The sequence below is a fragment of the Sciurus carolinensis genome, chromosome 16 (genome assembly GCF_902686445.1).
Source record: "Sciurus carolinensis chromosome 16, mSciCar1.2, whole genome shotgun sequence".
NCBI lineage: Eukaryota > Metazoa > Chordata > Mammalia > Rodentia > Sciuridae > Sciurus > Sciurus carolinensis.
Genome location: NC_062228.1, coordinates 48,977,813 through 48,994,338, shown reverse-complemented (window position 1 = coordinate 48,994,338; position 16,526 = coordinate 48,977,813). Strand labels below are relative to the sequence as shown.

Genomic DNA, 16,526 nt, shown 5'->3' with positions numbered 1-16,526 from the left:
TTCAGCCTCCCAAATGGCTGGGATTACAGGTGTGTGCCATCACATCTGGCAATTTGTCTACTTTCAAAAAAAATTTTTCCCCGCATTTAATTTCAAAATTTTTATGAGGATTATTTCAAAATGTAAATTTTAAAATAATGTTAAGACAAAAGGAAACCCAATAAATAAGAAAAGGTATTTTAAAAAAATAATTATAGATATGGGGAGGTATTTGGGTGAAGACAAAAGAAGGAAATACTTTTAGATGAAAAAGGACAAAAAGATTTTTGTCCTAAAATACAATGACTGTATTGTTCCAAGATGGGAAAGGAGAAACAGGACAAAAACTAAAGATGTAAATAAATTGTAGAGTGTCTAAGAAAGTCACGGAAGGTTTGTGTATGTGTGATTAAGTTGGCTTTCATTAAAAGGATTACTTAAAGGGTTTTATAAGGTCAAAATTTAGTACTCTGATATAAAACTGAAATCAAATCATCTATTTTTAAAACAGGAAGGCAGCTGGATGCAGTCATGCACGCCTGTCATCCCAGTGACTCCAGAAGCTGAGGCAAGAAGATTGCAAGTTCAAAGTCAGCCTCAGCAACTTAGTGAGAAACTGTCTCAAAAATAATAATAATTAAAAAAAGAAGGGACTGGAAATGTGGCTCAGTGGCTAAGTGCCCCTGGGTTCAATCTCCAGTGCCAAAAAAAACCAAAATAAAACAAAAAAGCAATAAGGCTTTCTGCTCTTAGTAACATGTACAAAGCACTGCTTTAAGAAACACAGATTTTGTGTCTTATCAAGGTAATCCCTTGTGATTACTTCAAAAAACAGTCCCTGGGGCTTGGGGGATAGCTCAGTCGGTAGAGTGCTTGCGTTGTAAGCACAAGTCCCTGGGTTCGATCCCCAGCACCTCCAAAAAAAAAAAAAAAAAAAACAGTCCCTGTAGAGTCAAGATTTATTCAAATGTCTGTTTTACAGCCCTTTAAAGGACTTCAACTCATTAAGTGAACAACTGTTATTTTGGGTTACTATAGTACTTTTGATACTCTACATCTGAGACTAGAGATGTATATATATCAGAGGGCTAAGTGTGCTGTGTATCTGAGCTTTGGCCACATATTATTTTCAAAAGTGTTAAAATTGAAGGTATATAGGTCAAATGTATGCAAGATGACCAGTAAGTGCTCTCATTTATATATTTTGTATGGGCCTTAAGCATATAAAACGGTCAATGAAATTTTTTAAATTGTCTTTTACATTTAGTACCACTCAGATAAGAAAATATATCTGCCATTTCAAACTGTTCAACCTGTTTGTTCTTACTAAATAAATGTTTTATTATTGTATATCCTACAAGGGTAACAGGTAGTGAGTCTATTTTTTTCCTTTTTTTTTTTTTTTTTTTTTTTTGATACTGGAGATTGAACCTAGGGGCCCTTGACCACTGAGCCACATCCCCAGTTTTTTTTCTATTTTATTTAAAGACAGGGTCTCCCCGAATTGCTTAGGATCTTGCTAATGCTGAGGCTGTCTTTGAACGCGCGATCCTCCTGCCTCAGCCTCCCAAGCTGCTGGGATTAACAGGCGTAGGACAGCACCACTGCCTGGCAAGTAATTTTTTCCTCTTAAATGAATTTACACGTGCATAATTATAAATTTTCAGGGCTCCATTGCTTCGTTGTCATTATGTAACTCAAAAGTTTCAGCTCTACTTATTGCACTATTACCAAGCAGCTCTGCGATGAACTTTGTACACAAATCCAGCAGCCTGCGAAGAACTATCTTAGGTCGGGTTCCCACTGGGGCGGAGTTCATTCCTAACCCTCCGTCCTTCCGGTTGCCCTTACTAAAGATGGCGAAAGAAAGGGCGTCATTGCCGGCTAGCCTGCGGCTTCGGTGCCCTTACCCAACATGGGACGCTTTGTACCCGCCCCTTGACTTCCTCCTGTCGGTTACGCGGGACAGTCAGTCCCAGTGGCGGCGACCTTGGCGGCAGCGATGATGGCTTCTCGCAGTCTTCGCAACCTGCTGATGAGGCGTGAGTCACCTCTGGACCTGTGGGGTCCATCGCTGAGTGGCGCTGTCAGAGCAGCCGTAAGACAGGGTCACCGAGGGCCCGAGCCCTTTCTCAGGACCCCCTGCGCTCCCTCAGGAAGGGCTTTCCAGTGCTGTCAGCTCGGGTCTTGCAATCTGGAGTCGCGGACAGCTGTGTCTCAGTCCTGGGCCAGGCGCACAAGAAGTGTCCTCCAATCTTAAAACCTGTATCCCTCTAAACCTAGGGCTCAGGAGGGCTCATCTCCAGTCTAGAGTCACGGAGGTGTGTGTCCTCTGCTCTTGAAGCTGCTGTGTCCCCATTTTGGGTTCATCAAAGGCTCTGCCTTTCTCTCTCCAGGACTCACAGTACCCATCCAACAGGGCCTCAACGTTGACCTTCGCCCCATGAGCTCTGCTGCACAAGAGCAGGCCTCCAGAGAAGCCCCCTGCAAAGCCTCGGACCACAGCTATGAGTCCCTTCTGGTGACAGCTGCCCAGAAGCACATTCTCCATGTGCAGCTAAACCGACCAGACAAGAGGAATGCCATGAACAAGGCCTTCTGGAGGTCGGGCCTGTAGATCCTGGAGGCCTCCCTGGAAGAAGAGGCGGGGGTAGAGGAACTGGTCAGGGTGACCTTGGGAGAGAGATAGACATCAGGGCAGGGGATTTGCACCCCAGATGTAGCCCTTCACTGCTTGCTTCTCCGCAGAGAGATGGTGGAATGCTTCAACAAGATAGCTCAAGACTCCGACTGCCGGGCGGTTGTGATCTCTGGTGCAGGAAAGATGTTCACTTCAGGTACTGCGCTCCCGGCTCCCTGACGGCAGAGCAGTGCTTCATCATTAGGGTTTTAAGCGGTCTCTAACTTAAATTTTCATCAAATTTTTGAAGGCCTAATGTAAAACATTCAAATATAGAGGACTGGGTTGTGGCTCAGTGACAGCGTGGTTGCCTGCCATGAACAAGACCTTGGGTTCCATCCCCAGCAACTCCAATAAAAAAATTAAATTAAATAAAAATTTTTTAAAAATTGTGATATAGAAATCAATCCAACAGAACCTGACAGAATCCTAGACCCTGAAGTTTGGGTTTGGATCTGTGATCTTGAACAAGGCACTTAACCACTCTGAATCTATTGCTGTGTTAACCAAGTGTGTTGGGCGTACTAGTCTGTAGTTCTAGCAACTCAGGAGGCTGAGACAGGAGGATTACAAGTTTGAGGCCAGCCTCAACAACTTGACAACTTAATAAGACTCTGTCTTAAAAAAAAGAATGAAAAGGCTGGGGATGTTGCTTAGTGGTAGAACATCCCTGGATACAATGCCCAGTATTGTAGGGGAAAACAAAAGCCAGGTATAGTCGCATGTACCTGTAATTCCAGTGATTTGGGAGGCTAAGGCAGGAGGATTATAAGTTCAAGGCCAGCCTCAGCAATTTATTGAGACCCTAAGCAAACTAGTGAGACCCTGTCTCTATCTTTATTTTCTTTTTTTTTTGCAGTGCTGGGGATTGAACCCAGGGCCTTGTGCTTGCAAGGCAAGCACTCTACCAACTGAGAGACCCTGTCTCTAAATAAAATATTTTTTTAAAGAGCTGGGGATGTGACTCAGTGGTTAAGTGCCCTTGAGTTCGATCCCTGGTATCAACAAAACAAAACAAAACAAAAAAACAGGTCAGTCACCTTGTGCCAGTTGTTCCTTAGAAGTGGTCACCCTTTCAGGTCTGGCCGCTACATTCAGATAGCCATTTGTAACCTGTCTAGCTGGAATGCATAGTTGTTGTCTGTGGGAGGGTCGCTCTTTTGTGACCGAACCAGAAGCAGAATGTCACAGACACCGATTTCTGCTCTGGGCCCATTCCAGTGCAGGGGACCCAGAGGTACAGACAGCCCTGGGCTCTGCCCTCGTGGAGTCCCCTGCTCGATGGGGAGGACAGGAAGCCATCTAGTCCCTTCTGTTTCCTCTGCTAACATGGCCGATGGCCCTTGCTTTCTTTCCTGTTTCTCTTCACTCCTTGGGTCAGTCATTCAACAGGGAGGCTGTGCGGTGCCAGAGAGCCTCCTGGTGCTGGGGACGTGGCGAGAAGGGAGGCAGCCCTGCTCCCGACCACTCGCCCTCGTGCATGTTTGAGAAAAAAAGATGAGGCTTCATTCATGGGTCTCATCTTTCAACTCCCAGCTAATTGTGGCCACCTCTTGTCCTGTTAGCGGCAAAACCTCGAAGGTCAGAAAGAAGATACTCAGGGTCACAGTGACGCAATGATGGAACGGAGCTACTTAAAAAAACAAAAACAAAACAAAACAAAACAAAAAAACGAATTTATTTATATTCTTGGAGCACAAGGCCACAAGGTCCTATGCTTTTTTTTTTTTTCTTTCAGACCTTGCAATTGAATCCAAGAGTACGCTGAACTACATCCCCAGCCCTTTTGGTTGTTTTTGTTTGTTTGTTTTTTTGTGTGTGACAGGTTCTCACTAAGTTGCTAGGCCTGGCCTTGAACTTGCAATCCTCCTGCCTCAGCCTCCTGAGACGATGGGATTGCAGGCGTGCGCCACCACATGCAGCTGGTCAGGCCCTGTTTTACGCACAAGAAGCATATTAATTGATTCTACTCACACCTGGACGGGGCAGGTTCTATCGTAATCCCCATTTTGAAACTCTAGAAACAGAACAGAGAGACGACCTTGGCTTGCTTCTCACAGCCAAGTGCAGAGCTGATGTGTTTTGTTGTTTGTACTGGGGAGTGAACTCGGGGTGCTTTACCACTGAGCCACATCTCCAGCCCTTTTTATTTTTTATTTAGAGACAGGGCCTCACTGAGTTGTTGAGGCTGGCCTCAAACTTGTGATCCTCCTGTCTCAGCCTCCTGAGTCCCTAGGATCACAGGTATGCACCACTGTGCCTGGAAGAGTCCTTGATCTTAACCACTGTGACTGTGCCCCAGGTAGCTGCAGTGCTGGTTAGAAGCAAGGGCTCGGGCAGTTGTGACAGTGGGCGAGTGTGTTGTTAGCATGCACGAGGTCCTGGGTTCCATCCCTAAAACCAAAAGGAGGAAAAGGCTCTGGCATCAGGCAGCCCCACTTCTGCCACCTGCCATTGTCCCCTCGCCTCTCTGCTGCTGGGTTCTTATCTGAAGAATTTGGACGTAACGTTAGCGCTGATCTCATCGGGTTGCTATGAGGGTAAAGTGAAAGAAGTTAACGTGTGCAAACCATGACTATGTGCCCGGCGTGAGCACAGCGAACTGTTTATTGGTGTGGCTGTCACGGTGATGAATGGCAACAGCATGGTCATGAATGCTATTTAGAAGTTCCCAGGGGAAGAGGCTGGGCGACTCACCTGCAATGATCTGTTCTTGCTTTGGAGGGGGACACTGGGTGCCAACATCTGGGGCCCTTTATTTCAAGAAGCTGCAGTTGGCACTGTCTGCAGGTCCAAGGCAGTTAAACCAGAAAAACCAGTGAGGAGTGGGGCACGACCGTGATTCCCGCTGCTTGGGAGGCTGAGGCAGGAGTTTAGCATGTGTGAGGCCAGCCTTGGCAACTTAGTGAGACTGTGCCTCAAAATAAAAACAAGGGTTGGGGTTGTAGCTCGGTGGAAGATCGCCCTGTGTAAAATCCCCAGTCACACGCACGCATGCACCGTGGAGGGCCGTGTCACAGGGGGCCAGCTGGGGATCGTCATAGCTCTTGATGAGTCACTGGACCTCCTCAGATGTAGTGGGGGAGCCAGCGTTGCCAGCAGGCTGATCCCATAGCCGTGGCCTCTGCTGAAATGGAGCACATGATTGTAGTCACTGCATTCCAGGCCCCACTCTGGGCCCCTGGGGCTCCCTCATCCCCCAGCCTGTAGCCCTGTCTGCTTCCAGAAGGGTTTGTGGTTGTTGTCCTGTTTTTTGGCACCGGGAATTGAACCCAGAGGCGCCTAACCACTGAGACACACCTACATCCCTTTTTACTTTTTTTTTTTTTTTTTTTTTGGGTGCTGGGGATTGAACCCAGGGCCTTGTGCTTGCAAGGCAAACGCTCTACCAACTGAGCTATCTCCCCAGCCCCCTTTTTACTTTTTGAGACAGGGTCTCACTGAGTTGCTTGGGGCCTCGCTAAATTGCTGAGACTGGCCTTGAACTTGGTGATCCTCCTGCCTCAGCCTCCCGAGTCCCTGGGGTTACAGGCGTGCGCCACTGTGCTGGCCAGAACCCCAGTTCTACCACTCAAGCCCATGTGACTTTAGGCAAGCCTGTCACCTCTCTGTGCCTCAGTTTACCCACCAGCAGACTGAAGCATGCTAGGGTCGACCTCGCTGGGTTGCTGGAGGGACCGAGCAGTGCCTCGGTGGCAGCCTGTGTTCATTTCTGGCTCACACGCCACCCCTGTGAACCCTGCGTGACTTGCTCTCTGCATTGCAGTGACTTGGGGTTCACACCCACGGAGCTGGGGTTCTGACACCAGCCAGGGTGGTGCGTGGGTCCCTGGAGGCTGGGTGAGCCCCCTCCTGCCTGCTCTTCAGGTATTGACCTCATGGACGTGGCTTCAAACCTGCTGCAGCCGGAAGGGGACGATGTGGCCCGCATCAGCTGGTACCTGCGTGACCTCATCAGCAGATACCAGGAAACCTTCAGTGTCATCGAGAAGGTGACTCGCGCTGGGGCTGCAGGGCCTCCTCTCTGGCGCCTCTGTGGCTCAGTCTGACCCCGCGCCTCTCCTTCCCTTCCAGTGTCCCAAGCCGGTGATCGCGGCCGTCCACGGGGGCTGCATCGGAGCAGGTGAGCCCACGCTGGCTGGCTCCTGCCTCAGCCTCAGCTCTGTCACTACTGAGACCTGGCCCCCAGACGCCACCCAGGTCCTGTAGCAGGGCTGGTTCAGGCCTCGTTCAGTGACCCTGGCTTCCTCCCAGGTGTGGACCTCATCACCGCCTGCGACATTCGCTACTGTGCCCAGGACGCAGTCTTCCAGGTGAAGGTGAGCCACCCCTAGGCTCCTGCCTCCAGGGGTCCTGCAGGCCACTGGGCGGTGAGTGGCAGCCAGAGCATGGCAGGGACAGGGTGGCCTGCCCTGAGGGCCTCTGGGAAGAGGGAGTCGGAACTGGACCTTCCAAGGCCAGGCTGGACCGTGGAGGAGCCAGCGGCAGGCAGTCCCAGCGAGGTCGTGAGCAGCGGTGTGGGGACAAGGCTGGCACAGGTTCCTGCTGGGGGCTGCTGGAGGGGACGGAGACAGGATGGAGACTGCGGGGGCAGTAAAGGGGTCGAGAAGGGCGTTGCCCTGGAGACCTGGGGACAGAGGTGGGAGACCCCAGGAGCCCACCTGGGTGCAGCCTGCGAGGGTGGGAGAGCCTCTCGGGTGGCGGTGGGTGGGGCCTCTGCAGGAAGGGCAGAGTGACAGGGGCTCCGAAGTCACATGGGGAGCATCGCTGGCAGAACCAAACCCTGACACTACTGCGCCCCCCAGGAGGTGGACGTGGGCTTGGCTGCCGATGTGGGGACACTGCAGCGGCTGCCCAAGATCATCGGGAACCAGAGGTGGGTGTGGAGAGGGGGCCCCGGGAGGGACCGCAGGGCCCCCCAGGTGACAGCCGCCGCTGACCCACCTTCCCTTTTGCAGCCTGGTCAACGAACTGGCCTTCACCGCCCGCAGGATGATGGCGGACGAGGCCCTGAGCAGTGGGCTGGTCAGGTAGGGCCCAGGGACCTCGGGGCTGCGTCCCCACGCCAGGACCCCAGGAGTTTCTCGAGAGGTCGTCTCCTCCGGGCCAGCACCCCCGTCCCGGGGGGCCCTTGTGCTGGGCTCCCCTGCAAGCGGCCGTGTGCTCCTCTGTCTGCTCCGTTGCCCGTCCAGACCCTTCTTGTCCCTTCGTGGCAGCCGCGTGTTCCCGGACAAGGAGCTCCTGCTGGACGCAACCTTTGCCCTGGCGGCCGAGATTGCCAGCAAGAGCCCGGTGGCCGTGCAGAGCACGAAGATCAACCTGCTGTACTCGCGGGACCGTCCCGTGTCCGAGGGCCTCAACTACATGGTAAGGCTGGGTGGCGCGGCGGGCCGGGGCGTGGGGCTGTCCCCGATGGCGCGCTGCCAGCCTTGCCCGTGGCCCCTCTGCGCAGGCGACCTGGAACATGAGCATGCTGCAGACCCAGGACATCATCAAGGCCGTCCAGGCCATGATGGAGAAGAAGGACGCCAAGAGCGTCACCTTCTCCAAGCTCTGAGCCCTCACGTCCCGGCCTGGAGTCCCCTGGGGTCCGGCCTCCCCCGAGTGGTGCCTGCTTCCTTATGTGCAGAGGGGGCTGTGGAGCGCGTCCTGCTGACCTCAGCCTGACTTCCTGACACCGATTTCAAGTCGGGACTTTATCTTTGTTCAATAAAGCGTTATCAAGAACCTGGCGTTGTTATTGGAGAGAGGACAGGTGGGAGGGCCAAGATGCTCCCTGGGACTCCGAGCTTGGATAGGGATCTGGCCAGTGGGGATGCCCTTTGGCTGCCAGCCAGGGCCCACAGGAAGTTGGAGGAGGGAGCAGGAGTCCCGGGTTCCCTGGGGCCGGGACGCTCTCTGGAGCTGCCCTGGTCTCCTCCCACTTTTGATGGAGTCCTGTCCACTGTCCCTTGCCTTTAGCTCCCCAGCACAGGGGACCCCCTGCTGGAATCTAGCCCGGGCCTTTGCTACCCAGTGCTGAGCCAATTGCCTCCTTTCTTTATGCTTTGGATTTTCTTTTTAATAATTAAAAAAAAAAAAAATCTTTGGCAGTGCTGGGGATAGAACCCAGGGCCCCACGCACGCCAGGCAAGTGCCCACTGCTGAGCCCCACCCCAGCACTGGGTCTTCTCATCCCATGTAATCCCAGTCTCCTGGGTTTATGTTTGGAATGAGTGCAAGAGACCAAACATTAATGTAGTGCCTTCTGTGTGCACAAGAGATCAAACATTAATTGTGTGCCTTCTGCATGCCAAGTCCTGCTCTGGGCATTGGTTGGCTTAGCGATTCCTTCCAGGATCCAAGGAGTCGATACTCTCGTTGCCCATTTTACACCTAGACAATGGGCAAGTCCAGGGTAAGAACCCAGGACCGCACGGCCAGGAGTAGCCGAGGCAGGATTGGGGCCCAGAACTGCTGGCTCTGGCCGTGGGCTCTAACCCGCTGCACCCGGGAGGCCATACGCAGGGTCGGGTCCGCAGGCGCCCAGGGGCTTCCCAACTGTCACGGTTCCTGCAGTTGAGAGCTTGGTTCCTCTGCCACCTGTCCCAGGCCACTCCTGCGGCCCTGCCCTGGCCCTGCCCCGGTCTCACCCTCCTTCTGCCAACAGAGGTCTGGGCAGGGTTTTATGGGCCCTGATAAGGCCCGGCAAGGCCGAAGTCTGCGAGCACTTCCTCTTGGTGCCTGGGCAGGTGGGGACGGGCCTCCACCGGAGAGGCCAGTGGGCTGGGGATCCCAGCAGAGGACCTAGGCCCTCCCTGCCTGCCACTCCCTTTCCCTCTGCTATAAGGGCCACCCCCGCCTGCCACCTGCCACCACTTCCCTCTCCTGCATCTCTTCTCCAGGACAAGCCACCAGTCAGCTCTCAAGATGGCCTTTGTCCCAGCACCGGGCTACCAGCCCACCTACAACCCGGTGAGATACCGGCCCGGGCCCCCCACCCAGGCCCTGGCTTAGCGCCTTTCCAAGCCTCACCCCAACCCGCGGGGGACCCCTGACCATCAGGTCCCACCGGGAGCTCAGGCTGACGGCTTCATCACCCGCCTTTCCTCGCTCCAGTTCAGCGTCCCCTGTGTCAGGGACTGGGAGGGCGTTCAGTGAGGGGGAAGGGCTGCCACTGTCCCACAACCTCTGAGGCCCCTCACTGGCCCATTCTGCAGACGCTGCCCTACAACCAGCCCATCCCAGGCGGCCTCAGCATCGGAATGTCCATCTACATCCAAGGAGTGGCCAACGAGAAGATGAAGCGGTAAGACCGTCCCCGCCCCACCAGGCTGGGCTGCGAGGAGCTGGGGCTGCCCGCCCACCTGTAGGGGCCTTCTTCCTTCCTCCACCCTGCTTGGGAGGCGGCTTTTTGCCACCTCAACTGATGGGAGAGAGGGAGGATTGTAGGGAGAGAGGAAGAAAGGAGAGGGATGGCCAGTGCAAAGGCCCTGTGGCAGCTGGGTGCCTGCCCTGAGGAGTGACTTCTGAAGGTTGGTGTGATGGGCAGCGTGGAATGTGCTCTGGCCTGGGTGTTCCCAGGCTCTCTGGCTGCACACGGGGAAGGACTGTTGGGGGCCAGGAAGGAGCAGAGAAGCACCAACTGATGGACGTAAAGTGTGACCACAGGAGTCCTGGTGGCATTCCTCATGGGACGCTGGGGAGGGTGGGGGGTAGTCTAGGAGGAGCGGGAAGTGAAGGGGCAGCCGTGGGAATCTCTCTCCTAGAACTCAAGGTCACAGGCTCCCCTCCTGGCTTGGTCAGTAGTGCCAGGTCAGAGAATGTGGGGACAGGGTGGACAGAGCTCCCGGGAGGGGGTCTGCGAGGGGGCAGGTGGCCTCTGGGGAACCAGGCCTTTGCGTCTCACTAGGTTCTACGTGAACTTCGTGGTGGGCCAGGACCCAGGGGCCGACATCGCCTTCCACTTCAATCCCCGCTTCGACGGCTGGGACAAGGTGGTCTTCAACTCACAGCAGGGTGGCCACTGGGGCAGCGAGGAGCGGAAGCGGAGCATGCCCTTCAGAAAGGGGGCGCCCTTCGAGCTGGTGTTCATGGTCATGGCGGAACACTACAAGGTCCGGCCGGCAGCCCCTCTCCCCTGACCCCTCACCTGCCTTCTTCAGTTTATTTACTTATTTTTTTCGGTGCTGGATTTGAACCCAGGGGTGCTGAACCACAGACCCACATCCCCAGCCCTTTTTATATTTTATTTTGAGACACGGGCTCACTAAGTTGCTAAGGGCCTCCCTATGTTGCTGAGGCTGGCCTCGAACTCGAGATCCTCCTGCCTCAGCCTCCCAAGCCGATGGGATTACAGATGTGTGCCACCGTGCCCCGATCCCTTTCTTCTTTCCTTCTTCACTTTCCTCTCTTCCTTCCCCCCTTTGTCCTCACTTTTCCCTTCCCTTTTCTTTTCTTCCTGCCTAGTGCAACCCTTCTTTCTGGTTCCCGCCTCCCCATCCCTCAGCCGCTGACGGCCTTCCGCACGTAACTGCATCATCTCGTGCTTGGTGTTCTTGCAAAACACAGACTTTGCTGTGTCTGCTCCAGAGCTCTGGACACACACAAAAGGAAGCCCCAGGCACAAAGAGCCACCTCTTCCACACCTTGCCGTGGGCGCCTCGTCTTCCGCACGCTCCGCCTCCCATGTTATTTGAAAGCAGATCCCAGACATTACGTCATTTCATTCACAAATGTTTCCATTTTTAAGAGCATAGTCACAATACTGCTATCACACCTAAAAAGGAATAGTTCTTCCTTAATATCACCAGTGTCCTGTCCTGTCCTGTTCCGCTGTCTCATAAATGTTTGTTATTTTTTTCAGTGTGTTTGAATCCAGGTCTAAATACGGTGCATGCAGGCTGATTAATCACACACAGACACCAGTGTGTTTGTTTTTGGTTTTGGCACTGGCGATTGAACCCAGGGGCACTTAGCCACTGAGCCACACCCCAGACCTTCTTGTTTTATGTTTTATTTTGAGACAGGGTCTCGCTAAGTTGATGAGGCTGGCCTTGAACTCACGATCCTCCTGCCTCAGCCTCCCGAGTCGCTGGGATTACAGGCAAGCTTGCCTTTTATTTAAATTGTGAGCCCACTCAGCTCTGGACCATTGCCTTCCATTTCTATTCTCACTCACCCTATTGTGTGGCCTGGGGCACCTAGTTGGTGACCTCAAATGGTTGTGCAGGGCTCCCTGGCCTCTGCCCTCTGACCAGGTCGCCTGTTGTGATGAAAATCCTTGTGCACGTTCTCCCGTGACCCTTCAGCAGAGTCTCCTGGACCAGATGTGGTGGGAGATCCCCAGTCCCCCAGCCTGTAGTTGACCTTGTCTGAGCACCAGATTTATTTATTTATTTATTTATTTATTTATTTATTTATTTTTGTGTGTGTAGTGCTGGGATTAAACCCAGGGCCTTGTGCATGTGAGGCAAGCACTCTACCAACTGAGCTACATCCCCAGTCCATTTATATATTTATATATTTATATATTTATTTCTCTTCCTCTTCCTCCTCCTCTTTTTCCTCTTCCTCTTCTTCTTCTCATACTAGGTATTGAACCCAGGGGTGCTTAACCACTGAGCCACATCCCCAACCCTTTTTATTTTTTTATTTTCAGACAGGGTCTCACAGAGTTGCTTAGGGCCTTGCTAATTTGCTGAGGCTGGCTTTGAACTTGCGATCCTCCTGCCTCAGCCTCCCAAGCTGCTGGGATTTCAGGTGTGCACCACCGTGCTGGGCTGAGCACCAGACCCCTAACCTCGGCATCATGGTCCGGGATCACCCACACCCAGGTTCCACTTGGTCGCTCTACACCAACAGCCCTCGTTTTCTTGAGCAATGTGAAGGATCCCTTGTCCCACCACACAGAGCTGTTGAGAGATCACTTGCTGATGTCACCACATCCGGCTGTGCTTAACATCTGGGGAGAGCTCAGTCCCACGGAGCTGGATTGGGGCCTGTGCTTGTCACTTAGCATTATGTGGGAGACCTGATGCCTGAATTACCCTGAGCCCTGGAAACAAGGCCTGGCTCTGGGTGAGATTGCCACCTGCCACTGACAGGCGCTGCTGGCCTTGGCTTCCTGACCAGCTCAGATCCCAGCAGGTTCCCATTTCACAGATGAGCAAACAGAGCCTGGGCGAGTCGCAGCTAGGCCCCAAACCTACTCATCTGGTGCCAAAACCAGGACTCCACTTGGTCCTTTCCTGATCTCCACCTCCTGCCTAAACTCTCTCTTCTCTCCCCCCACCGCCTGTGAGCTGATCTCCGACCCCTGGACTCCAAGTTCCCTGAGTTCGAGGCCATCCCCGCTTTCCTCCTTGTGACACTTACCACCCTGAGTTCCTGTTTCCTGGTGCCCAGCTCCTGGTGCTGAGCCCCTCGACCTGGTCTCCAGGTGGTGGTCAACGGAAACCCCTTCTATGAGTTTGGACACCGGCTGCCCCTGCAGATGGTTACCCACCTGCAAGTGGACGGGGACCTGCAGCTTCAATCAATCAACTTCATCGGGGGCCAGGTCGCCCCAAATCAGGTGTGTGGTGTCCCCTCCCCTTTTGCCCCGTTCCTTCCTTAATCTCAGCCCACTGTCGTTCATCACCAGGCACCTGCTCTGCGCCCAACGGTGACGTCTCCCAGTGGACAGGACCACGGCGGGGAGGCGCGGGCAGGGGTCCCGGCCAGGGTGGAGGATGCACGGGGGACCTGAGGGTGTGGAGGAAAGGCCTGGCTCAGTCAGGGGTCCTGCAGGAGGAGGAGGTGTGTAAACTGAGTCAGGAAGTGAGATGAGAAGGAGTAAAGAATTCACGTACAGCAAACAGACTCACCACAGGTTGCTCAACACCGTCTGTCACCTGCTGTCACCTGGGAACCTCAATTAAAGCCATGGGTTGCCATTCCATGCCCAGCAAGCCCTGGCGAACACGTTGCAGGCAGACAGGTAGAGCGACCAGCCCTCCCACGTGGCTGGGAGTGTGAACTGGCCCAGTGTCCCCGGGAAGGAGTGGGGGAGCCTCTGAAAGCTGAGCAGACACGCTGCGGTGGCCTAGAAACAGGCCGCCACCCCACACTGGCGGCACTACCCACAGCAGCGCCATTGACAAGCCCAGGGCTAGGCATGCGGCTCAGTGGCAGAGGCCTGCCCAGCCAGCGTGAGGCCTGGGTTCCATCCCCAGCACCACCCAAATAAAACGACCCTGAACAGGTAAAGCAGAGTCAGAACCCCCGCGCGTCCTCCGGCAGGTGAACAAGTACAGAGTCCATCACCCGAAGGTGAGAGGAGCAGTTAACAGGGGGCGCTCCTCTCCAATACGGAGTCCAAGAGCAAGTATGCAGTCACAAGAGAAGAAAAAGCGCCAGGTGCAGTGGCGCAAGTCGCCTGGGAGGCTGAGGCAGGAGGATTGCAAGTTCGAGGCCAGCCTCAGCAGTTTAGCAGACCCTAAGCAACTTAGTGAGACCCTGTCTCTAAATAGAAAATAAAAAGGGCTGGGGGTGTGGCTCAGTGGTCAATCGCCTGTGCCAAAAAAAAAAAAAAAAAAAAAAAGGAGGAGGAGGAGGAGGAGAATAAGCAGCAGTGGCACAATTTATTTCCTGGGGTCTGGAGAGATGTGTGATCAAATCACAAGGAGAAGGAAGTCACTGTTAACCTCACTTTGGGTCTTGTCACCTGTGAGGAGGCACAGGGACAGGGTGGGGAAGGCACACAGGTAGACATCCGGGTGGCACACTTGACAGTGCCACATGTCACCAGCTGGAGCCTTACACTTCCCGTGCCCTTTACTTCTCCCCGTGAGCTGATGGCGGTGAGATGCGGAACTGAGGCACAGAGAGCTTCAGTAACTGGCTCAAGGTCACAGAGCTGGTGCCCTGACAGGGGCGGCGGTGGGTCTGTGCGCAGAGGGCGCCTCTGCCTCCTGCTTCCTCCACGCCCTCCCGCCGGGTCCTGCAGCACCCACGGGTTGTCACAGGAAAACAGCAGCGGGCCATGTTGGAAAGGCTGGAGTGGAGGCGGAAAGGGGTCAACGAGAAAGAGGAGGAAAGAGGCGGAGGACGCAGGCCGAGGGGCGCGGGGATCTCCTGGGCCGGAGTCGGGGACTTGGAGGCCCGTCACCTGCCCCAGTGCTGGCTGCTTGAGTGAAGGGCCCCAGGCGGCCGGCGACCAGGCCATGGGGTGGCGGGGAGGCCTGGGGAGGCTGCGGAGGGGCTGCGACTTGCGTCGGCCTCTGGGCCGAGAGCGCGGGAGTGGCGACCGCGGGTCCTGGGGCGGCAGGAGACAGGACGGGATGTTGTCCTGAAGGTCTGGGGGAGGCTCCCTGGCAACTGGGTCCCCTCCGCGGGCCAGCCACGTGGCGCCACCCTGGAGCTTCAGAGACCCCCTGCCCGGTGGCCGCCACAGCGCCCTGCTCTGAATCTGGGGTCCTCACCATGTCCTCTCCGCCCCACAGAGACCGGTGGGCGCGCCACCTCACCACGTGAGTACCTGCGGGGGTCCCCGGGTGGGGTCAGCGGCAGGGAGGTCCTGGGGCCCGAGGACCCCGTGCCTCACCCGCTCCGTGCGTCCCGCAGGGCCCGGGACCCAGCCACCCGCACCTGAGCAGCCTGCCCGTGAGTACAGGGCGGCGCGGCCTCGGGAGGGGCGCACCGGGAGGCGGGGGACAACGCGAGGCGGGCCGCGGGTAACACGGCTCCCTCCCCTTCGCAGACCATGACCGGACCCCCAGCCTTCAACCCGGTAGGCGGCCCGCGGGGCTCGGGTGGGCGGGCGCAGGGACTGTGGCGGGGCGGTGCTGACCGCGGGGAGCCAGAGGCAGCGACAGGGTGGGCGGGAGGCTGGACCCGGGGCGGGAGAGGTGGGGAAGGACTGGCTGGGGACATTCCCAAGAGGAGAGCGGGCTGCACTCTGAAACTGTTTCTGGACCCGGCTTATGGGGGCTTGAGAATGGACCCCACGTTCTCCTCCGCAGCCTGTGCCCTTTGTGGGGAAGCTGCACGGGGGGCTGGCAGCCCGAAGGACCGTCATAATCAAGGGCTACATCCTCCCCACCGCCAAGAGGTACGGGCCCAGGGAGGGCCGCCCAGCCCCCCTCAGACCCAGGCTCCAGGTCCCTGCTCCTTCTCCCTTGGGGACCCAGGTGCTGGACTATCACCTGACATCCCCCCTCTGTCCCCAGTTTTGCCATTAACTTCAAGGTGGGGTCCTCAGGGGACGTGGCTCTGCACATTAATCCCCGCATGGGCGAGGGCTCCGTGGTTCGGAACACCCGGACCAACGGCTCCTGGGGCTCGGAGGAGAGGAAGATCCCCCACAACCCGTTTGGCCCTGGCCAGTTCTTTGATGTAAGTCTGGGGTCTTGCTGGGTATGGGGACACATTCCTGTAATTCCAGCTGCGCCAGAGGCTGAGGCAGGAGGATTCCAAGTTTGAGGCCAGCCTCAGCAACTGAGTGAGACCCTGTCTCAAAAAATTAAAAATGCTGGGGAGGTGGCTCAGTGGTAAAGTGCCTCTGGGTTTGATCCCCAGTACCAAATAATAAGAAGGCTGGGGTCCCCTCCCCGAGTGTTGACAGAGCCTCTGTCCTGCCCTGGCCTCATGCCTGCCCCCCGCCCACAGCTGTCCATTCGCTGCGGCCTGGATCGCTTCAAGGTGTACAACAACGGCCAACACCTCTTCGACTACTCCCATCGCCTCCCAGCCTTCCAGGCAGTGGACACACTGGAAATCCAGGGTGACATCACCCTGTCTTATGTTCAGGTCTGATCTGCTCCTGAGCAAAACGCCTGGAAAGAGAACAATTCCCCAGGGTGCCTTTCTAACCCAATAAAATGTCAGAGATGGTCTTGTGTGTGTG

The 16,526-nt window shown here is 55.3% G+C and overlaps 2 protein-coding genes across 3 annotated transcripts; both read left to right on the top strand.

The window, feature by feature from the left end:
• The first annotated feature begins 1,896 nt into the window (after positions 1-1,896).
• On the top strand, positions 1,897-8,386 carry Ech1 (enoyl-CoA hydratase 1). Its single transcript, XM_047529587.1, has 10 exons — positions 1,897-2,021; positions 2,376-2,583; positions 2,728-2,816; positions 6,527-6,651; positions 6,734-6,782; positions 6,914-6,978; positions 7,465-7,535; positions 7,618-7,689; positions 7,876-8,026; positions 8,112-8,386. Exons 1-10 carry the CDS (start codon positions 1,982-1,984, stop codon positions 8,214-8,216), a joined length of 975 nt encoding a protein of 324 aa, XP_047385543.1. The 5' UTR covers positions 1,897-1,981; the 3' UTR covers positions 8,217-8,386.
• On the top strand, positions 8,296-16,520 carry Lgals4 (galectin 4). Of its 2 annotated transcripts, none has more exons than XM_047529589.1 (11): positions 8,296-8,414; positions 9,544-9,613; positions 9,859-9,947; positions 10,551-10,755; positions 13,080-13,214; positions 15,124-15,150; positions 15,245-15,283; positions 15,381-15,410; positions 15,643-15,731; positions 15,850-16,015; positions 16,289-16,520. In XM_047529589.1, the coding sequence occupies exons 2-11, from the start codon at positions 9,569-9,571 to the stop codon at positions 16,433-16,435; spliced, it is 972 nt and encodes a 323-aa protein (XP_047385545.1). In that variant the 5' UTR covers positions 8,296-8,414; positions 9,544-9,568; the 3' UTR covers positions 16,436-16,520. The 2 variants fall into 2 exon arrangements, with proteins under 2 accessions (XP_047385545.1, XP_047385546.1); XM_047529590.1 differs by lacking the exon at positions 8,296-8,414 and adding an exon at positions 9,359-9,390.
• Positions 16,521-16,526: the final 6 nt, after the last annotated feature.

What these genes read in the sequence shown, in the direction of transcription:
- Lgals4 (XM_047529589.1), top strand. Translation starts at nt 9,569, where the DNA reads ATGGCCTTTGTCCCAGCACCGGGCTACCAGCCCACCTACAACCCG. An exon ending in TCATGGCGGAACACTACAAG is followed by an intron (nt 10,756 to 13,079) that starts GTCCGGCCGGCA and finishes CCTGGTCTCCAG; the next exon opens with GTGGTGGTCAACGGAAACCC. An exon ending in GCCCTGGCCAGTTCTTTGAT is followed by an intron (nt 16,016 to 16,288) that starts GTAAGTCTGGGG and finishes CCCCGCCCACAG; the next exon opens with CTGTCCATTCGCTGCGGCCT.
- Ech1 (XM_047529587.1), top strand. Translation starts at nt 1,982, where the DNA reads ATGATGGCTTCTCGCAGTCTTCGCAACCTGCTGATGAGGC. An exon ending in ACGCAGTCTTCCAGGTGAAG is followed by an intron (nt 6,979 to 7,464) that starts GTGAGCCACCCC and finishes TGCGCCCCCCAG; the next exon opens with GAGGTGGACGTGGGCTTGGC. An exon ending in CTGAGCAGTGGGCTGGTCAG is followed by an intron (nt 7,690 to 7,875) that starts GTAGGGCCCAGG and finishes CCTTCGTGGCAG; the next exon opens with CCGCGTGTTCCCGGACAAGG.